The sequence below is a fragment of the Xenopus laevis genome, chromosome 1L (assembly GCF_017654675.1).
Source record: "Xenopus laevis strain J_2021 chromosome 1L, Xenopus_laevis_v10.1, whole genome shotgun sequence".
NCBI classification, from domain to species: Eukaryota; Metazoa; Chordata; class Amphibia; order Anura; family Pipidae; genus Xenopus; species Xenopus laevis.
Window position 1 is genome coordinate 36,780,717 of NC_054371.1, and position 23,501 is coordinate 36,804,217.

Below are 23,501 nucleotides of genomic sequence, written 5' to 3' on the forward strand. Positions count from 1 at the left end.
GTGATGTTTTGCTGAAATTACATCTCGCGCACCCGTGTAATGTTGTCGTCATTTCATTGAAGCCAGAGACCAGCTAGGACATGGGGATGTTACTGGATAGCAGCTGTTATTAAAGAGATACTGACACCAGAAAATAACCTTTTTTTTATATCTATCATAATATTGTCTTTGCATACTACTTATAATTTTGCCATAAAAGTATTTGCCAGATGCTTTTACTTTGCCTTTCATACTACCCTGTTCCTCTATGAGGGGGCTGCCATATTTGTGCAGCAGGAGTCCGTTCGCATTAGAAACTCTAACTGACAGGCTGAGAAGGGACAGTCAGGTTGGCAAAACAGTCAAGTTTAGGAACTTCAAGGAACAATTACTTAAAGCACTATCAGCAAAAACGATCAACATGACCTATAGGTAACTTTTAATGTAGATTTAATATTTTGCAAAAAGTCTGTAACACTTTAACCTCTGAATTGCCAGTGATCATAACAAATCTAGAGCGCTGGCACACTAATACTTTTATACCAGCACCCTACTGGCAGAGCTGCCTGTACTTACAACAACACACGGTGCAGCAAGCTGAAGGGTCACATAAGGGTTAAAACACTACACAACAGCTGCTGTTGATTCATATATGTTTATAGATTATTTTAGCACAGTCTGTTTCTCCTTTTCTCTCCTTCCACTCACACACCTGCAAGTGACTTCTCCTTTTTGCTGTTTGTTTTCTCCTACTACTTGTAAGCGTGAAAATGTGCTGCTTCGGCGAGTTATTTTTCATTTACTAATCATACTAATGTTTCAGTCATTGGAGACTGAATTTTGATATTGATGCGTCTCTTTAATGGATGGACTATGTACAGATGGTAGCACAGCCAGCTACATGTCTCTGCTACAAAGTGTCAGACGGCTGGTGACCTACAAAGTGTCATCCCTTATCTCCAGTCCCTTCTGCTATGTATGCGTGGTACTAGCTATTAAATGATTAGTTAACCTTTCCTTTAACTTTTAGTATGTTATAGGTTGTCCTATTGTTACCAACTTTGTTTTATTTATTCTTTATTATTTGCCTACTTCGTTTGCCTCTTTCCAACTGTCATGGGAACTGAATGGGATCACTGACCTTGACAGCCCAAACTCTCTTGCTCTGATATTGATATTGTTATATCTGCTTTTTTATTACTTCTCTTTCTGCTCAGACCCTCTCTTGTTTATATTCCAGTCTCTCCTTCAAACCACTGCCTGGTTGCTAGGGTAAATTGCACCCTAGCAACCCAAAATTCCACGCTGGATAGGTGCTCAACAAAGACATAAGTAAATAAAGATCAAGACCCGCTGCAAATTTTCTCAGAACTACCCCTTTAAATATCCTATTTTAGTTTCTGATATAAATTTGGTTATGTTTGGATTAGGAGGTTTTAAAAAAATAACATGGGGCCCATTGATGGTGCCATGATTTCCCAGTTACTGATGTGTTACACGAGTGCTTTAAGCCTGTTGCTAGTTAGAAAGATTCCATAGGTAACAACAAATCTCATTTAGATTAACCAACGTGATGGCAGTTCCACCAACACTGTACAGTGATACCGCTCTCCAGTGGATTTCTTCCATGTTTACTCGTTTAGCTCTAAATACCCGACACTTCATTTAGCCATTATTTCTGTTTTATAAAAAATGGTATTTAAGATCTTGAAAGCGTTTGCCTGTAAGGTCAGGATAAGTCAAATACATTACCGGTAGGGGATCTGTTATCCAAAAACCCGTTATCCAGAAAGCTCAGAATCACGGAAAAGGCCGTCTGATATAAACTCCATTTTATCCAAATAATCCAAATTTTAAAAACTATTTCCTGCAATAATAATACACCATCAGCTTGTACTTGATCCACACTAAGATATAATTAATCCTTATTGGAAGCAAAACCAGCCTATTGGGTTTATTTAATTTTTACATGATTTTGTAGACTTAAGGTACGAAGATGAAACTACAGAAAGATCTGTTATCCGGAAAACTCCAGGTCCCTAGCATTCTGGATAACAGGTCCCATACTTGTACATTGAAACGATGTTAACTTCTGTGATTTGGGAGGTATTTTGGCTCCATCTAGTGGAAACTTAGTATTTGCATCTTAACAGTCTGCACCAGTTTAATAAATATTGTTGCTGGGTCTTTTAATTATGAGACCTTAAAATTAATGTATTATGTTGGTTACCCCTGGGAATTTACCATTTTGACTGTGATGTGGCAACACAAATGTTAGTGTCTCGTTTGTACAGACCCACAGATTAAAAACATTGTCACTGAGGAGGTTATTTACTAAAATCCATATTTATCTCATTTTATAAAAAAAAAAAAGATGAAAAAACTCCTATGCTCGATTTGGCCTTATTTATGAATAAAATAACCCAAATTAATTTATCATGGAAAAATGCGATAAAATCACAAATCGCTCAAAATATTTGGGGCTTTTTTCCCAAATCGCAGAATAAAATTTGAAGTTTAGTAAATAACCCCCTGAATATTAAAACTCTGGCACCAGGTGCACAGCGCTGATGGGTGCAAGGCAGACCTGCTCTATAGGGCAGGTAGTAAGGGCAGTGCATCTTTTGGCACCCTGTGTCCATCTTTGTTGGAATGGGGGGACACAGGTCTTCGCACTCCTGTGCAAATGTGCAAAAAACACAACGTGAATGTAAAAGAGGCCCTGGATGTTACTTATTGTAGAGGTGGCAGCCTGTAGGTCACATGATTATGTCCCTCTACTATGATCATGGGCAGTGGCGTAACTCAACTGGCTCAGACCCCACCTCAAACATATTTTTCCAGGCCCTTCCCCACCGCATGGAATAACAAAACACCAGAGGTGCACGCAATTGTAGCCATGGGGTCTGCTTCCTCTATAGTTATGCCACTGATCATGGACATAGCAATCATTGATGCCCGTATAACAACAAACTGCTGTTTGCTTAAATCATTTTTTTCTATTATTGGTAACGTTAGAAAATTCGGCCAAGGTCGGAGCAGCAAGAAAACGAACTAGTTATCTCTCGCCTTCGATGTCTGTATGAGGAGAAACAGAAAGATCATGTCCATAATGCTGAAACAAAGCAGGTATATATATCTATATTGATATGCCTTCTCATGCGTGAGCACAAGAACATTTGCTGAACTCAATCCCAGATATTTCAGGTCTATTTAAGGAAAAGGACAAATAGTCAACATGTTTTCACCAAATTTACCATGCAAATGCATATTTGAGTTACGTTATGTGATATGTCCAACACCCAGTAAAATATAAAGTACAGTTTTGGGATCTGTTATTCGGAAACCTTCCGAATTCTGAATTATGCGAAGGTTATCTCGTATAGACTCTGCATTTTAGCCAAAAAATCCAGATTTTTATAAACTATTAACTTTATTTCTGTAATAATAAAACAGTAGCTTGCACTTGATCCCAACTTAGATATAATTAATCCTTATTGGAAGCAAAACCATCCTATTGGGTTTATTTAATGTTTACATGATTTTCTAGTAGACTTAAGGTCCAAACTACGGAAAGATCCATTATCTGGAAGACCCCAGGTCCCAAGCATTCTGGATAACTGATCCCATACCTATATCTAGGAATTATGTGACTAATTGGCATTTAATAACTCATACAGGTCATGTATTCAGAGCAGGGAGAGGATTGCGTCTCCTCATTGTTCCAGGTTCTACTAAGTACATTTGGGAAACATTACTATGTCTGATAAATATTGTAATTATTAATATGACTATCAGTCATGGGCACTCTCCCTTCTATCATGCATTTCAGAATTCACAAGCAGCCGAAAGCACAGCCAATGGGCTGCAGACCAGTGCCTCCCGATTCAAACTTGAGTCTCTGACCAGCAAAGCAAAGCGATCCTTGACGGAATCTTTGGAAAACATTTTGTCAAGGGTAAGAATTTCTATTCTGGAATGATATTGAGGACTCCATAATGTAAAGTGGAAGCGGACTTGTCTTTTAGCATCTCATAAAGAATGCAGTGTATTTTGTAAGTCCCTGCGTCAATGGAACTTACAATCTAAAATCCTCACCTTCCACTCGCACTAGGGTCAGTATAATCCAGAACCAATGGCCATGGCTGCTGCTACTGTAGATCATTATTGCAATCTATGGAAGGGGATTGATCCATACTAAAGAATATTGATAGCCTGCAGGGAAAAATTAAATATTGGTCAGTTTTGTGCTTGAGCAGTTTTCCATGTTTGCTGTTCATATAAAAATCAATAAAGTGTAATACTTTTTGTGTATGTGTTTCTCAGGGCAGCAGGAGTCGCAGCTTGCAGGAGAGCTCTATCAGTGGGGATGATGACAGCATGCTATGCACTCCGCTTGAAGTATCCAGTATTAAGGTATGTTTTATGGGGGGCTAGCATCTCATTTTTGATGAGGGGGAATAGATGTCTTATTGCAACCTGTTTCACTAGGAAATTTAAGGATTTTTGTTTCACTAGTTATAGGAAAAGCAAACATTTTACCATTTTGCCACCTGGTTTGACCAAGCGGGGGTGCAGCTTGCTTGTTAACATGAATAGTTGCTCTTGCTCATACAAATAAATGCATGCACTCTCTGGCAAGTAACCTCTACCCATTGGCTTTTACGAAGAATTACAGAAAATGTTATAATGGGAACTTTGTTGGCAGAAGTCTCCATAACTTCTCCATAGATGCAGCATGGGGCAAGCTCCAGAGACCCTGATGGGTTCCCACAAAAGAAGCTGAGAGTGCTGGGATGCAAAGATGGCTGTGAGCTTGTTCTATCCCTAAATGCTGCTTTAAGTGGGAGCTCAGCCGCCCCCTCAGGCTTATGCTTTTTGTCCTAAGGAGCCAGGCATGTAATCAGATTCGCCGTGTTTGTGCCGTTGTTAAGGCATTCTGGTAAATCAGGTTTTTGATTGCTATGTGCTCATAAAGGGGGAGTCAAGTTATTTTATAGTCCAGGGATATCAAGTTGCTGAACTACACCTCCCAGGATCCCCTGGCAACCTTCATCCTATATCCATATAATCCTCTGAATTAACTCTGACTTGCTAGGAGTCACTCTTTGTGAATTAAAGGGGTTAAAATTTGGCTTTTCCTGTTTTAACACAAGCCTTCTTTGCTCTTAGGAGCTGTCATTATGTGAGACGGAGGCGGCTACTCCTCTTGCAATCCCCTTAAAGACTCACGGCTCCCTTGGAGATTTATCGAAGAGCTCAGATAGCTATTCCTATGAGCATCCAGAGGAATTCATTCAGCAGGGATTCCGTCGGCGAGCGAACACGTTAAGCCATGTGCCTGTGGCGGTGCAGGAATTTTCTGAGCCGGTTCCGATCACTCCATCTGTTCCACAGCGGAAGCTAATAAGGCACCACTCTGTGAGCACAGAGACACCGCACAAAAGAAAGTGAGTATTCTTTAATGCCGTTAATTGGGGAATATTTGCCTGTTTATGTTATTGGATTGCAGATACTGCTTATGTCCAGCCTGCCATCTGTTGCACTAGAACTCCCTGGGAGGCTGGGGATTGAACAAAGCTGGGAGTTTAACAAAAGCTGGATGACTGACAATTATCATTTTGGGTCTTAAAGGGAAAACTAGCAGTGTAATATCACCTTGATTCCCCTATAATGGAGGCCATAGATGTTACAATTACAATCTTTCCTGGACAAGATGTTTCCAAGAAAGATCGTTTGTTTCAATACAGACGTGTTAGAGCTGAATCGTCCGATATACAGGTAGAAATAGAATTCTATCTGTATCTGACGATTCTGCACTAACAATAGCTGATGTTCAGGTGCATTCAAAGGCAATCAAATTTTTTTGACTGCCCCGATCGACGAGCCGACTGATATCTTCTGCTGTCAGCTCGTTTCCCACCATACACGCACCAAATATCGTACGAAAAATATTTTGTATGATATCCTGCCCTAAAACTGTCACGAGTCAATGTAACTTGTGAGCAAGGTTACATTCTGGCTATAGGAATTCTGTTTTAAACTAGTTATATAAAGTTAGTAGTTTGCCAAAGGCTGCAGTGCATGGCTGCTTCTACCAACTGAACATGGTTAAAACTTCCCTTGGGTTGACTTATGAACCATATTTTGGAGCTAGGATGCAGTCTGGGAGCACATTGGAGCCACTCCCAGCAGAATATCAGATTAATGACCATGTTAAATGGTGTTCCACAATACATATCTGATGGGACCTGTCCCCAGATTGTACCACAAAGGGACTCCCACTGAGCGAGTGGCCTCCTCTGAGAGAACATAACATAGGCTTGCATGCACAACCATAATAGTACAATATGTTTCGCTGGAGAACAGTTGGTTCTGCCAAGTTTTTCTGTAGATCTCATTCCAGTAAAATGAAAAGAACTAGGTGCTGACAGTAGGGAACACATTATTGTGTATTAGAAAATCTCTTTAGCTCAGTAGAGAGCACACAGAGGTACCCTGCCTGGATATTCCTCTTAGAACAGCAAAAATAAGATTTGGAACACTTAATCCTACAAGAGATATTGTAGTAATTTATGGCCTTGCTTTTTGACATGGAACACCTTATTCCTAAAGAGCAGGCAGAGAGAACTAATGTTCTTTTCCAGGGCCTCCTATTCTCATGAAGGGCAGCTTTAAACTCAAGTGATTTGAGTTTCATGCCAAACTCTTGAAGTCTAAAGGTCCAAAGTCCAGGAAGGCTTTAGCCATATTTACCCAACCATATGGTGTATGGTTTTACTGTTTTGGATCTTTTATGTTCAAAATGTGCTTGGGCACATCTCCCATGTGGTGCTACAGGTAGGGAATACAGTAGAAAAGCGCTGCAGGGTTATATGATGGATGCAGCCAGATGGGACATCAGGACTTCAGGATTACCATCAAGGGGCCCCATGGTGGGGGAGGGCAAAAGATGTAAAAGTTGATTTGTGGGTCATGAAAGGGTAAGACTTGTACGGGGAGCGGGTGGGATTTGGGTAGATCGTGGGCAGTCTTCAGCATAATGGACATGAGTGTTGTGGATCAGGGGTGGGGTCATGAGTGTGTAGGCTTTTTCTCATTGGGGCCCCATTCTACTTGTTGGCAGTGCCCTCTGCCTATATGACTACTGAATTAATAATTGAGGCCCCTGCTAGGTTGACAGTATTTAAAAAAAAATTTGAAGACATTTCAGATTATAATAGGGGTTCCTCGGGACCCATTTTTGGTTACCAACCCAAGATCCCAGCTCAGCCATACGGTCCTTTTTTGCTGATGTGAGAGTGTGCATGATTGACGTGTTGATTCCTGAAACACTTCTTTCTCTGCTACATAATATGATTATTGCTAGAGCAACGCTATCACTTTTCCAAGAGCCATCTTGGGGGGTCAGACACTTGCTGTGAGTGCGATTGCTTTGTGTGTCTTTCAGTCTGCTGTCTTTCATGAAGGATTCTGTGATTTGACCGAACCTTAAAGGGATTCTGTCATGATTTTTATAGTGTAGTTATAATTTTTAAATTACATTGCAAATAATTCACTCTACAATATAAAATGTAATTCCTGAACCAATAAGGGGCCCATTCACTAAGTTCGAGTGAAGGAATAGAGGAAAAAAAGTTTGAATTTCGAATGGTCGAATATGGCTACTTCGATCTTCGACAACGACCTTCGAATCGAACGATTCGAACTAAAAAAATTGTTTGACTATTCGATAATCGAAGTACTGTCTCTTTAAAAATGTCTTCGACCCCCTAGTTCGCCACCTAAAACCTACCGAGGCCAAGGAAGGTCCCCATAGGCTTGCTAACAATTTTTTGATCGAACGATTATTCCTTCAATCAATCGTTCGAACGAATTGCGCAAAATCCTTAGACTTCGATATTCGAAGTCAAAGGATTTTAATTTGGCAGTCTAATATTGAGGGTTAATTAACCCTTGATATTCACGATATTCGACCCTTGATAGATCTGCCCCTAAGTGTATTTATATTTTGTTGTAATATTGGTGTGTAGGTGCATCTTGGGTCATTTTGCCTGGTCATGTGCTAAGAGCCAGCACTTTAGGATGGAACTGCTTTCTGGCAGGTATTTGTTTCTCCTACTCAATGTAACTGAATGTGTCGCAGTGGGACCTGGATTTTATTATTGAGTGGTGTTCTTAGATCTACCAAGGAACTGTTATCTTGTGTTAGGGAGCTGATATCTGGTTACCTTCCCATTGTTCTGTTGTTAGGCTGCTGGGGGGGGGGTAAGGGAGAGGGGTGATATCACTCCAACTTGCAGTACAGCAGTAAAGAGTGACTGAAGTTTATCAGAGCACAAGTCACATGACTGGGGGCAGCTGGGAAACTGACCAGAAACTGTCCAGCCCCATGTCAGATTTCAAAATTAAACATAAAAAAATCTGTTTGCTGTTTTGAGAAACTGATTTCAGTGCAGAATTCTGTTGGAGCAGCACTATTAACTGATGTGTTTTGAAAAAAACATGTTTTCCTATGACAGGATCCTTTTAAATAGTTTAATGTAGAGCAGAGAAGGCGCTTAGAATGATGATCTCTTTATTCCCTTTCTCATTTCCCCTCCCTCCCCATAGGATGCATAGAGCTGGAATGTTGCAGCTGGCAGAAAATCCCAGTAGTACATGTGTGTGTTCATTGCATGCAGGCACGTGTTTTTGTTTATTTCTCCTGTCATTGGATTGATTCAGTGCTGTCTCTGCTTTGCACCCTCCTCTCCTTCTTTCACTTTTCCGCCACTCCCCTCTCCCACCTTGCTGGAATGCCTCTGCCTATAGTTCCAGCACTCCTCTGCCTGAGCCGGATCACAATCCAGTGCAGTCTGCAGAACCGACTGCCCATCGTCCCGTATCGGCAACCTCTTCCCCTGTAACTGGGAAAAAACTGAAGGCCGGTTGTGTTGGGGAAGCGGGGGCGCCACTTGCACAAAAGAGGTGAGAGGAAAAGGTTAATGCTCGTTTTATCGACGTGGATTTTCCTGACTGTGTCCCGTCCCAGCTCATCTGTAAAGGAATTCTCCTTAGTAGGAAGCAGTTGTCATTCATAGGCAAATTGCTCTGAATCTCCCAGGTGGTGTGTGTGTAAAGTGTAACTTCTGCTGACTCTGCAGTCTGTCTGTCTGGGGTTACTGACAACCAGGCAACTGGAGGTGCGAATGACCAATATGATACTTGTTCAACTGCTTTACTTGCCCCCACCATCAACTGCTGCCAGAGGGTGCTGGGAGTTGTTGTCCAGCAAGGTGCACAGGTTCATTACTCTTGGTGTAAATAGTATTTACTTTATTACTAAAAAGTGATTTAGTGTTCCATTTTTCCATTTTCCATTTAACATGTGTATTGTGTATTCTAAACAACAATTAGGTGGAAGCAGATCCCCGTGGGGCAGATTTTGGGCAGCCGGGAACACTATTCAGGGATCAGATTCATTCTATTGACAATGTGCACCTGGCTATTTCATGTTAAGGTTTAAATGGATTGTATGGAAATAAAAGTCAGACTGTTCCATTACTTCATTTGCACACTACACAGTTGGCCATATACCAAAACTCTGTTAAAGGGGTGGTTCCCCTTTAAATTAAGGTCATTTAATGGCTAATTCTAAGCAACCTTTCAATTGGTCTTCATTATTCTTTTTTTTTTTTTTTACTAGTTTTCATTTGCCTTCTTTTTCTAACTCTTTTCAGCTTTAAAATGGGGGTCACTGACCCCATCTAAAAACAGATGCCCTGTAAGGCTACACATTTATTGTTACTACTACTTTCTATTACTCTTCTTTCTACTCAGGCCCTCTTCTATTCATATTCCAGTCTCTTGTTCAAATCAATGCATGGTTGCTAGGGGAATCTGGACCATAGCAACCAGACTGCTGAAATAGCAAACTGGAGCTGACTAAAAATCTATAATAGTAAAAAATGAAAACCAATTGCAATTTGTCTCAGAATATCAGTCTCTATGTCACCAGTTAATTTAAAGGTAGACAACCACATTGAGGATTCTGGGAGATGTAGTCTCTGCAGCAGAATAGAAGTAAGTCTATGTATGTGTTATGGCTGTGACCGTGTATGAATGATAAGCCCTCTGTCACATTAATGGTAGTCCGCAAATTCATGTTTCCATTTGTTTCTAAGGAAAAGTATGTAAATTACAAAGAAATAGTTAGGGGAAAAAAGTGACCCTCTTGAGTTTACATAGAAACTAGTTTTTCCTGGAAATCGTGGCAGTACGAAATACATCTGTCCTGTCCTGCTGTACAGGTTTGCCATAGTATTTTAGATATAAGACATTATGGCTCATTTATCATCTCTGGGCAAACTTTACATCTGTGCAGTAACCCCATGGTAACCAATCCAATATTTGTACTGCTCATGTGCAAATGTGGCCAATGTTAATAAATGAGCTCTACTAAGCTTCTCCAAGACCTGTAACCCACTGAAAAGAGTAATGCTGTGGCTTTGGCAGGTTTCATCTTGTGCTGGTTCAGCTCCACTTACATAGTTATATAGTTAAATCGGGTTGAAAAAAGACAGTCCATCAAGTTTAACCCCTGTGGTACTTCTCTGAGATCTTCTGCCAGGAGCTTGGCAGTCATTAACTACGTGCACTCATTATCAACGATTGCCCAAGATGGAACCTGCCAAGCCCACCGTGCTGCTCTGATTTTCAGAACAAGGTAAACCAAATGGAGACATTTACAGGGTCCCTAGTGGTGCAGTTTGGGAGTGAGAGACGAGGCCTAGTGAAGGAAACTAGTTTTGTCACCTGAGAGGCATCTGCTGTACTATAGGCACCGAAACATCCCATGTGCGATTGTCCTTAAGGTGTCTATACAGATCCTGTGTATCATCTGACTGATGAACCGACAGTTTGAATGGACAGGTACTGTATGAGGGGCAATAGACGGTAAGGTCACCTTTGTATTGTTCTAGATGGAAATCAATAGGTCACCTCTTATCTTTCTTAAATGTTGACCAATGTGCTACACTGGCACATCAATGAACCAATCGATATTCATATCCACCTATACATTGATTGGCTCATTATCCAGCTAGCATATGCGTACTGAAACAAATAGGCCAGATTTAAGGTGGCCATAGACACACCGATAATATTGTATGAAATGAATTTTCGTATGATATTTGGTGCATGTATTGTGGGAGATGAGCCGACCGATATCGGCACAAGACTTGATATTGGTCGACTTGTCAATCGCACTGGCTGGAAAATTTTGATTGGGCACCTTTGAAGGCACATGAACACCGGCCATTGGAAGTGCTGAATTGTCAAATACAGGTAGAATTCTATTTTTTCTACCTGAATATCTGACGATTCAGGTCTACACGTGTGTATTGAAGCGAAAGATCTTTCCTGGAAATGATCTTGACAATAATCTATGGCCACCTTAAGGGCACAGACACGGTCCGATTCAAGGAGATTAGTCGCCCGGCGACAAATCTCCTCTTTTTTGGGGTGACTAATCTCCCCGAACTGCTTCCCCTGCCTTCCTGACGGCTAGAATGTAAATCGCCAGCAGGATGGCAATCGGTGCGCTTCGTTTTCCAAAGTCACCTCACAAGAAAACTTTGGGTGACTTTGGAAAACGAATCGCTCAGAGTGCCATCCTGCCGGCGATTTACATTCTAGCCGCAGGGAAGGCAGTTCGGGGAGATTAGTCGCCCCAAAGGAGAGGAGATTTGTCGCCGGGCAATTAATCCCGAATCTGACCGTGTCTCTGCCCTTAGACTTGTGCTTGAGACTTCAATGAATGCATCATGGAGGGAACAAGAGAAGAATTCTAAGCTACAGGGCTGAACTACATGTCCGTAATGCTTAGGCTTATCTATCAGGTTAATGGCACCCATCAAGATTTGTCGGTTTAATCTTCACTACTGCAGGCGACAAATCTACAGAAAGAGACTTTCCATTGAATAACATTACAACCGCCGCAAGTAAAACGTTGTACTTGCAATAGTCTGGATTAATTGTGGGGGGAAATGCGAAGGGGCATTTCAATCAGTCTCGCGGTTAAGACTGATTGACATAATTACTTTTTTTTTTTTTTTTTTGCTTGTGGAGGTTGGAATGTTGTTCAATGGAAATTCTCCTTCTGTAGATTTGTCGCCTGCAGTAGTGGAGATTTAACTGCAGCCAATACATTTTCCCGTAGAACAATCTATGGAAGAGATAACAAAGGTATTGTGCTTTTATTGGAGTAGGTAAATACATTGATTGTTGGCTGGAGAAATATTTACTGTATTTTATAATACACTAGAATAGCAACTGCAACACTTTCCCTGCGGTGTCTCTATATCCCTTTCTTGTAGGGACAGGGAGGAATGAATGGAAACTGCCATGACTCTCCTTTGCTTTTGTTTCCCTTTACCTTTTCCTTGCTCTATCCGCTCAGCCTTTTCTACCGTTCCACTGCTCTGCGAAAGAAACTTCATTCCTCTTCTTCTGTGCCAAACTTTCTCAAATTTCTGGCTCCTGTAGCTGAAAATAGCACCTCCAGCTTTGACAGTAGGAAAAGGTAGGTGCCCGTATTGAACAGTGAGTGCTGTCTGTCCCTTGTCCTAATGGAACTGATGAATGTCCTGTACCAATAAATGATCACGTTAGGCCTTCTTTATTGTTGTATTCCTTGGAATGTTAAGGAAGTGTAAACCCTCAAAACCAACTCCTGTAAAATTGCCGTCTAATGAATTTGAAACAACAGCGCCACCAGCTGGCCAACTGACTCTGTGGGCTGAAAAATTAAATCTTGAAAAATGAAACGTCTTGTGACACTGCTCTGCTTAAAAACTGTTAAAAGTTGGTCAGTGGAAACGAGTCACCCGATGTTTCTCTGGCCAGTGTAAAGCAGAACAAAATTTCAGGAAGTTATTTTTCCACGGAAAAATCAATATGACCAGCAGGTGGCGACGTTTCAGAATCTTCATATTTTCTAATACCTTAAAAATGAGCGACTGTAACCCCTGCAATTAGTGGAATATTATTTGTCAAGGTATATTTATCATATTTATCAGAGAGTAGAAATGACTGATAATTAAAGGGGCTTTTTTGCATCAAATTTTCAGAGCATTTTTGGGGGGGTTGTTATTGCTACCCAGACTGCCGCAGGGAGGTCTCCGTTTGGAATATTTTGCATATCTGTTAAGAGTGTAACATGTTCTAGGTGTTCTGACATGTTCCCTCATACGGCACCTGGTTGTTTCATAGCCCTCGGGTGTGTTTTCTTGCTGTCTTTAATTACAGCTTATCCAAACAGGTCTTGTTGGAAGTCTGGTCCATTTTTGATAAAAAGCAGTTGGGGATTGTAGTTTGGCATAGTTTGTTAAGGCAGTATAGTGTTTGCTACCACTGTCTGTGCAGTCTGTCTGTCTGTCTTATTCACCCAATTCCATCTCTCTTTCAGTGACTTTGATTGTAAGTCGATACACAGTGATACTGGATGTGAGAGCCCAGTAAGGGCACGCAGACATTCTTGGCGGCAACAGATCTTCTTGCGTGTGGCCACCCCTCAAAAGGGATGCGATTCCCCCAGCAGATATGACGGTAAGAACCTGTAAGTCATTGTTCTCAATGTGCCACCATATTCTGCAGTGCTGCTTTACTAGACATGCAGACTGCCTACCAGGTTAGGTAAAAAAGGCTAGTGGCGTGGTCACGTTTTGGCCAGAAATGCACAGGAGGGTTTCCAAGACGAATTCTGCCTCTCATCAATGGGCACACATAAGGAGTGGCGTTTGCCCTTTCTGCCAGCGGAGAGAACACATAGGGAGAAATTCACAAAACTCGGTAAAGGAAAATGTTAAAATGTCATATAATGATGTCTGGCTAATTGGTAGACTGATTTTTGTTTTGTTTTTTCATTCATTTTTCTGCACAAAAAAAAAAATGTGCGTGGCAATTAATTTTTTTTTATTTTGTCATACTTGCGTACCATGAGGTTTGTTTTTTTTTTACACCCAACATAAAAAAGAATTTTAGGGAAAATACTTGTAACTTCATTTGGCTTAAATCCAAATAGAGATTTTTTTGATTTTTTTTCGGCACACAAATGACAGTTCCACAGTGCAATAACAACAACTTTCCATTGTTTCTACAAAGCCTTTTAAAATTTGGCAGTGTAATGACAGATCCATAAAACTGTAAAATCGCTTTTTTGAATTTGACATACTTAAACACTCAGAATTTGGCAATTTGCTGACACTTTTCTGCATTGCCCCCTTAGGGTTAGTCCACACAAGCAGATTCGGGGAGACTCGGCCGACTTCGGAACATGAATTGCGGCGTGTGCTTTAGCGCAGGCGACTTTTCATTATAACGGACGGGAAGACACATAAAGGCAGTTCCTGGAGATTATCGCCCAGAAGAAGAGGCGATTAGTCGCCAGGCGACTAAATCTCCCCGAATCTGCTTGTGTGGATTAACCCTTAGAGTGCCATTAGTCTAACCGGCATACCCAAGGTGTAGCCCTACAGATCATAAGATGACTCGAGGTTCCCACCTCTGTTTTGCTGACCAGAACTTTGTTTTATATGAATGCTACGCAGCAGATTAGCAGGCGGTGCAGTCAGCAGCACTTATCGCTGCTGATTACTAATCAGACCCAGAATCTACACTTCATTTGTTATTAAAATATAGTGGCTGCTTATGTTGGCATCTCAAGGGCAAAGTTCTGATAACTGTACATTATTGTGTCTGCTGGCACCAAACCAGTGCATTATTTTTTCACTCAACCAGTATTTAGGACCAAGTTCCAGAACCTAAGGTCTCTATCAGCTCAGTAATGCTGGCAGTCTTCAGAATCATGTAATCCACTTGGATGATTTATAGCTAGGAAAATGCTACTTTAGCAATTAGTAAACTAACTTTGCTCTTGGGCACATTGTATTGCTTTTAATGGCATCTGTGCCAAGTTCCAGAAATGTACCCAAATTATATGATCTGCCTTTTAATTTTCCTTAACTACAGTAGGCAATAAATAATGATTGTGCTGCTTTTGTGAACATAAGCTTTGTTCTCTACACATTTACGTACAAGAGCTGCCATATTGCTTACCCGTGCCTAGGCATTCTGCAGTGACTTTTTTTCATGGAAAACAATACACTTTGAGGCATATTTATAAAGGTTGTAAGGATATAAAAGTTTGTGTAAATTAAATTAGATGCTCCAGACTAGAGAAAAAAAAGAAAAATACTGCTGTGCTACCATGTTTCTTAGGTTTTTCCAGGTGTCCCTAGCACATGTGCCCTAAAGTAAAATCCCATATTTCTAGGTCTGCCATGGGACTCCTGGGAAATAGTGGTGCCAGCCGGGTAGAGGAAACTTCGGAAAATGAAGCTCTATTAGTGCCATCCCGCCGACGATTTACATTCTAGCTGGTGGGAAGGCTTTTCGGGGGGAGATTAGTCGTCCAAAGAAGACAATAGTCTGTTCAATGCAACAGTTATCTTAAAAGTGAAGGAACTTAAAGGAGAACTAAACCCTAAAAATGAACAGGGCTAAACAAGCCATATTTTATATACTGAACCTATTGCACCAGTCTAAAGTTTCAGCTTGTCAATAGCGGCAATGATCCAGGACTTCAAACTTGTCACAGGGGGTCACCATCTTGGAAAGTGTCTGTGACACTCACATGCTCAGTGGGCTCTGAGCAGCTGTTGAGAAGCAAAGCTTAGGGGTCGTCTTAAAATATCCAGCAGAAAATGAGGTTGGTCTGTAATATAAGGTGATGCTACAGGGCTGATTATTCTGATGCTAATTGCACTGGATTCGGTGCTGCCATGTAGTAATTATCTGTATTAATTACTAATCAGCCTTATACTGTGACATTTCTATTCTATTTGTACTGTATATTGTGAGTGGGTCCCTAAGCTCAGTAGGTGACAGCAGCACAGAGCATGTGCAGTGAATCAGTAGAAAAGAAGATGGGGAGCTACTGGGGCATCTTTGGAGACCCAGATCTTTACTGCTAAAGGGCTGTTGCTGGTACAGAAACCCAAACATAATGTACAACATTTCTACCTACTTCTTTATTTTAACTTTCCTTCTCCTTTAAGCAGCCAGACATGACAACCACCAATTGTACTGGGCAGAAATAATTCTTACTAGTTAACCATTGTATAATGATCCATCCTTCTCTGTAAAAAGACAGTGTTAAATTATAAGTAGTAACGGACAAGACATAATTACATAGTAAAGTGAACAATAACAAGGGACATGCCATTGCTCTATATAAGGTATAATAATTTTTAGATTTAAAGGGTTTTAATTAACTTTTAGTATGATGTAGAGCGTGATCTTCTCCGACAATTTGCAATTGGTTTTCATTTTTTTTTAGTTATTTAGCTTTTTATTCAGCAGCTCTCCAGTCTGCAATTTCAGCAGTCTGTTTGCTAGGGCCCAACTTACCCTAGCAACCATGCCCTGATTTAATAAGAGACTGGAATGTGAATAGGAGGGACCTGAATAGAAAGATGAGTAATAAAAAGTAACAATACATTTTGTAGCCTTACAGAGCATCTGTTTTTTAGATGGGGTCAGTGACACCTCCTTCCCCCCATTCGAAAGCTGGAAAGATTCAGAAAACTATTAAAAAAAATAAAAATAAATAAATAATTAAGTCCAATTGAAAACTTGCTTAGAATTGGCCATTCTATAACATACTAAATGGTAAACCACCCTTTTAATGAGCCCCACACAAGCACAATAACAATCAGCCTCTGGGCTTCTTATTCATGGAGAGTTTGAAGTCTGGAACCCAAAGTTACTAAGTAATGTGCATTAAACTCAACCTTTATCCTATCGGTATATCAAATCTACTCCCTCTGTGTGTTATCCAGTCCTTTTCCAGTAAATAAAATGTCATTCTTGGCATATCGCTGCCATCCTGATACTTAAGTTGTGTCTGTGCTGGAGCCCTCATTCCTTCAAATCTCTTCTTCCACTTGAGTTGTTCCATTTGCACGAGTCTCATTTCTGGAGACAGATAATAACACTATAGTAGTCTTATTTACATAATAGCTAAACAAAGAAAATGGAAAAATCCCTTCTTTCATGCTTCTTATTATTCACTCCGTAACAAACTCTGTCCTGTGTCTGTCAGGCTTTGCTAATAGCACTGACCTGAGAAAGGAACACGGGGCTTGAAATGTCAGTAGTCAAATTAATTTGCCTACAAAATGATCATATACTGTATCTGTTCTGAGATGCAAACATGATGGTGGCTCCTAAACTCAAATAGTTTTTACTACAAATGCTGAGTTAGAAATGAAAGCTGCCGTCAGTCAATCTCAACAGAATAAATAGGGCATGTCATGCAAATGTATTCTGCTTGATGTTTCATCGCTGTATTGTCATTAATAGGCAAGTATGTCTGCCTCTCCAAAGCTACAGAAATCCACATCTTCTAACTGGGTCATATTATAATTTGCTTGCAAGGACCAAGGAACTGCATTCATTTTGTCTGTGCTATAGAAAGTATGTTCATCTATATATATAATAAATATATGTATATATTTGTAACATGGATGTGCTGGATCAATTCTGTCCAACTGGTGGCCTTCGGGATGCAATTCTGCCTGCGACTCCCCTTGTGTGGGACCCCATATAAAAAGCTTGTCTGCTATGACTGCTTACCTTTAAAAGTTATCAGTACTGAGATACATTTTCTTGTCCAGTCTGCAGCTGAAATCCTTCACATCATACAGTGAGTAGTAAAGTGTCCCTGCACAATGTTGTTATTAATAGGCTTGAGCATCGCATCATACCTAGGGACGGCTGTGTTACACTCCAGTAGGGTTGCCACCTTTTCTGGAAAAATATACCGGCCTTCTTATTTATTTACTTTTTTTCCCTATTAATAACATTCGGATCAGCCATCATTTTTACCCGCTAGGCCAGTAAAATACCAGCCAGGTGGCTTGTTCTCAAACATTCTCAAGGCAGTACTCAAACATTAATGCAAAACCGATTGGGATTGGGTGGCTTTGCATCAGATGATATAGTCCCCTGATTGGCCGACCTTCTATCCATAATTAATGAACAGACACCTGGGTACCTCCTCCGTAGCATTTTTACATAAATAAACGTTTATCATAGTGGGTGATGCAGTATAGCTGGACATTCAAAATAAGGTTCATTTTGATTAGTGATGGGCGAATTTATTCGCAAGGCGCGAATTCCCGTGATTCAACGCTGGCAAATAAATTCGTGAAACCGCCGCTAAAATTCACCGGCTTAAAAAAAATGGGACGCCTGTGCATTTTCGCCATTTCACTGGAAAATCGCCCCTTAACTAATTTTGATCAGTCAGATCATAATGGTTGCCTATGCAGGCCGTGCCCAATGGAGTTTTAAAACCTACCATATAGATATCTGTCGATAGCTGTGCAGCTATCTTTTTAAGGTGGCCATAGACTTAGAGATCTGCTCGTTTGGCGATGTCGCCAAACAGATTTTCCCGATTGAGGTCTAGCTGACTTTCGGCCAGATATCAGTCGGGAAAGCCCGTCGGACGGGCCCAAATACGACCGCTTTTATTGTCCCGTATATGGGGCGACTTTGGAAAACGAATCGGCGCGTTTGATTAGTGCCAGCGTTTTTCCATTTTAGCCAGTGCAGAGTCAGGGAAGGCTTTTGGGGAGATTGGTTGCCGCAAAGACAAGGTGATTAGTCGCCAGGCGACCAAATCTTCCCAAAACGCCTAACCCTTAGTCACATGAAATTGACGTTAAAAGTTCCATGTAAACAAAATCTAGGCTCTTCTAATGTTGCTTTTTTTTGTTGTTGTTAATGATTGACCTGCTGCCCTCTGCTGGAGACTTTGTGCTGCATGATGCAACTGACAGTCAGTCACTGACATTCAGGTAGCATTTTAAATGTCATTTCTAGCGAAAAGCAGAAAAAAAGAGAGCGCCTTTATAAACCACAAAAAGACCATAGGAGTCATGATAGGATGCAGGATGGTAAATTAAAAGAACTAGACTTTAGCCCAAAAGAGCTTCCTATTCCATGTTTTAAAGGAACAGTAACACCAAAAAATGACAGTGTTTTGAAGTAATAAAACTATAATGTAGTGTTATCCTGCACTGGTAAAACTGATGTGTTTGCTTCAGAAACACTACTATAGTTCATATAAACAAGCTGCTGTGTAGCAATGGCAGAAACTGAAAAAAGTCTATATGGCACAGGTTAAATTAGTGGATAACAGATAACACCATTATGTTCTACAGAACTTATCTGCTGTGTAACCTGAGCCTTTTCTCCTTTGAATGGCTGCCCCCATTGCTACACAGCAGCTTATTTATATAAACAATAGTAGTGTTTTTGAAGCAAACACAGCAGTTTTACCAGTGCAGGGCAACACTACATTATAGTTTTATTATTTTAAAAAATTAAATTTTTTGATGTTACTTTTCCTTTAATCTAGGGATGCACCGAATCCTTCTGCCCGGCCGAACCGAATCCTAATTTGCCTATGCAAATTATGGGCAGGGAGGGAAGTCGTGTGACTTTTTGTAACTAAACAAGGAAGTAAAAAATGTTTTCCCCTTCCCACCCTTAATTTGCATATGCAAATTAGGATTCGGATCGGTATTCGGCTGAATCTTTCGCAGAGGATTCTGGGGTTCAGCAGAATCCAAAATAGTGGATTCAGTACATCCGTTACTTTAATCCCTCCCTTATCCGTTCTTTTCCATAGGAAAAGGTAGGATCTCGGGGAGCTGCTTTCCCTTGCATTCCTTTCATTTTATTTTACCATTATTTTATGTTTACTGTCTTTTTATCAGAAAAAAAGAAAAAAATTATCAAAACAGTTATATTTTTGATTCATGGAATAAAGTAACTTTTTAAGGTCTTAAAAATGCAAATCTGTTGCTGAGAAAGTAAATTTGTTTACAATCTAAGTGAACTGATATATAAAATGTTATAGCCACTAGGTGGCGATGTTGTACACCAAATGAACACCGGTTGCAAACTGAATAGAAAACATTTTCCCCTGCCAAGTATTATCACACTCGCCACCCATTTTGCGGCTTTCATCCCCTGATATAAATCTGCTGGTAAACAATATCCAATCTAAAAGTAATATATGCTGCTGTCACTAGGAACTGCTACAAAACAGCTGATCATGTGACTCCGCTGTCACTACAATAGTACAATAGTTGACCAATAGGTTCAAAGCTGCTTCCGTGTTAAATTTGGGTCCTCCACCCCACTCAGAAAATGTAACTTCAACAACTTTCCAGTAAACATTCATTCAAAAATGCCAATGGTTATATGTAAATGTAGTTGCTATTAAAAGCAGTATCTGTCTGACTGTTTATATTCTCGGCACTCCTTGCTCTGACTCCTGAAACAATGTAGCAACCCAGCTGATTAATGCAGATTAAAAAAAAAAAGACCCTGTTAGATTGTTTTAAGATTCAGACTGTGAGAACTGAGAGGGATAAACAAATGCTGCTTTTAGCCAAGGATGCAGTTACACATGACTTTAAAACCACTCAATGTTTTAATTAATCATAGTTGCTTATAATTATGTTTTATTTCTTTATGCAAAAAAGAATGTGGTTTATTTTGGTGGAGGGCCACTTTAAAGTATGTTATAGAATGGTCAATTCTGATACTTTTCAATTTGCCTTTATTTATTTTTTACTAGTTTTTGGATTATTTGCTTTTTTTTTTTAACTCTTTCCAGCTTTCACATGGGGGGGTCACTGACCCCATCTAAAAACAGATGCTCTGTAAGGCTGCACACTTATTGTTATTGCTCATTTTTATTACTCCTCTTTCTATTCAGGCTTCTCCTATTCATTTTCCAGTCTCTTCTTGAAATCATTGCATGGTTGCTAGGGTCATTTGGACCCTAGCAACCAGATTACTGGATTGGCAAACTGGAGAGCTGCTGAATAAAAGCTAAATGACTAAAAACACACACACACACACACACACACACACACACACACACACACACACACACACACACACACACACACACACACACAAGAAAACCAATAGCAAATTGTCTCAGAATATCACTTCTCAGCAGCATCTCTGGAGTATTAGCAACTATTGTATCAATTCTAACAGCTGCCTGTAATGAAACCCAGGGATTCTGCTCAGCAGGGACAAACATAAGAAATGTATCAACTAAATGTATCAATTTAGAACAGTGTTGGGGGGTCGGCGACCCCCCTTCCCAGAGCTGGTTTAGAAGGTGAAAAATGACACTTTACACTTCAATATTAGAAAATCAGTGACACATAGAAAAAGTCGCTATTTCTGGTGAACTATCTGAAAACAACTAGTTGTTTGAAGGTGAACAACCCTTTTAACTTGAACTGAACATGAATTCACTGGACCAAATCTCTATGATCCGAGAGCCAAAGATCAGATAATAAAGGGTGGCATACAGAGACCCTTAGGTTGTGGATGAATCAACACGCTGATGAGATCCTTGCCCAGAACCAGCCACAATAAACACATTCTTACAGCCATCAGGTCAGTCACGGGACTGGATACATGACTGGACAACAAGGAATGCACAATAAGACTGTTGTGCCCAAGGAACCTCTCAATTATTTAGGAACTTAGTTGGTTCAGCCCCTTCGAAGCCTAAACATATTACATTGTTTAACCCAGGTCAGAGTCCTTATTTTCTGCTTTATTTATATAAATGAATAACTTATACCTAACAGATGAGGCAAAAATAATCGTGAATGGTGAAACTCCGAGTATGAATTGGCGTTAAATTCCCTAAAGAATGGAAAGGGGTAGGCCCATTGTATGTTTTGGCACTAAAAGAGTAACTAAAAATGTCATTTCTGATCCTTATCTGGCATAACCTTCGTATTCCACATTGCATCTGTTCAGTCGTGTATCCAGTCCTGTGACAGACCCGTTGGCTGCAAGACTGTGCTTATTGTGGCCGCGACTGGCCCAATTATGACTTATACCCGTGCATGATTAGGTAGCACCGTGAATCATGGCTCTCATAGCCCGAGATCAGCCCTTTGTTGTCTGTGCTGCCAATATGTGGTTTCCACTCTGCCTGAACCTTTTCCGGAACAGATTTACTAGTTATCCGTTTGTGTCTTAACTCTAATTATCCGCATTTGCAGATCATGGGTTTCAGGGGATTTCATTGGCTAGCTTATAGGGTAAGGACAAGGTCTGAAAATAACCCTGTCCAAGGAATGAAATGTGTTCAACTTGGTAACCTTTAAAGAGCACAAGCTGGCAAATGGAACTGCCGCATTCTGGATAGCTGGAGGTTTGGGTAATAGATCTTAAATCTGTAATAGATCTTAAATGTGTGAGAGAGAGTAAAATTCTGTATATGCAGATTCCCCCATAAACCCTCCCTAGCTTGGATTGATTCTGTTCTCAAGCTAGCCTTGATCACTAGTCCCCTGACCTTGAGGACTGAACCACCTGTTTGGCTGTAAGAGCAGTTCTTTGTTTTTCTGTGTTGTGGAGCAATATCTCTATGCTCTCCCACTGGTAAAGGTGGCCATACACTGAGAGATCCGCTCGTTTGGTGATGTCGCCAAACTAACGGATCTCTCCCCGATATGCCCACCTTGAGGTGGGCAATATCGGGCTGATCCAATCGGATCCTAACGAATAGTAATGGGCGGTCGGATCGCGGGACCACATCAACGAATAGATGCGGCTGCAATCCGACGGGATTTTTCGTCCGATCGAGATCTGGCCGACTTTCGGCCAGATCTCGATTGGTGAAGCCCGTCGGGGGGCCCCATACACGGGCCAATAAGCTGCCGACACGGTCTGTCAGCAGCTTTTATCGGCCCGTGTATGGCCACCTTTACTCCCATTTTACAATTTTATAAAAACTCTGTGATTCCTTTGTTTAGGGTCCTAACTAGTGATGAGCGAAATTTTTCGCCAAGTTTCACTGCAAAAATGACCCCCATAGACTTGAATGGGTAAATAAATTGTCGCTCATCAAAAAAGATTTGTCACACGTCAAAAGTTTTGTTGCGCAAGGAATTCAATGCATTTTGGCAAATTTTCTCTGTTTTGCGAATTTTCGGAAAGGTAAATGGGTCAGATTTGCCCATCAATAGTCCTGATTCTTTGTGAGTTCAGAATCCAGTGAGCTTGTGTCAAATAAACTTTGTCTTTCCAGTTCCTAAAAATTCCACCACAATGGCAACTTCAGCTCCACATCTGTTGTGAGTATTTCAGCTGCTCTAGGGCTTGGAGGCCCGCAGAAACATTAAACACCCACAATTATTTCTTGGTTTTTATTTATTTTTACAACCAAGATCCTCACACCTAGTTGCTTTTCAAGAATGATCCCCACCAGCCTATGTACCTTTATTCAATGAGCAGCAGATGAGGGGCCTGTATAGGGAAGGGTTGGGAGCATATTGTGGCTGGATTATATCTGCATATCAGACATGACCTACCCGAGTGTATAAGGCAAATGTGCAGAGTATTAGTGTTTGCAGTTT

At 40.6% G+C, this 23,501-nt stretch overlaps 1 protein-coding gene across 6 annotated transcripts in view; it reads left to right on the forward strand.

Annotated features, from left to right (window-relative positions):
* Positions 1-23,501, forward strand: part of LOC108698064 (TBC1 domain family member 1) — a 128,160-nt gene that overhangs the window by 71,713 nt on the left and 32,946 nt on the right. For 3 of the 6 annotated variants that reach the window (XM_041588366.1, XM_018229090.2, XM_041588375.1), the window contains 7 exons: positions 2,998-3,108; positions 3,812-3,937; positions 4,306-4,395; positions 5,152-5,429; positions 8,794-8,949; positions 12,422-12,544; positions 13,430-13,569. In XM_041588366.1, the coding sequence (XP_041444300.1) occupies positions 2,998-3,108; positions 3,812-3,937; positions 4,306-4,395; positions 5,152-5,429; positions 8,794-8,949; positions 12,422-12,544; positions 13,430-13,569 (1,024 nt within the window). The remainder of the gene's footprint in view (positions 1-2,997; positions 3,109-3,811; positions 3,938-4,305; positions 4,396-5,151; positions 5,430-8,793; positions 8,950-12,421; positions 12,545-13,429; positions 13,570-23,501) is intronic. The other 3 variants (XM_018229052.2, XM_018229081.2, XM_018229045.2) reach the window with 2 other exon arrangements.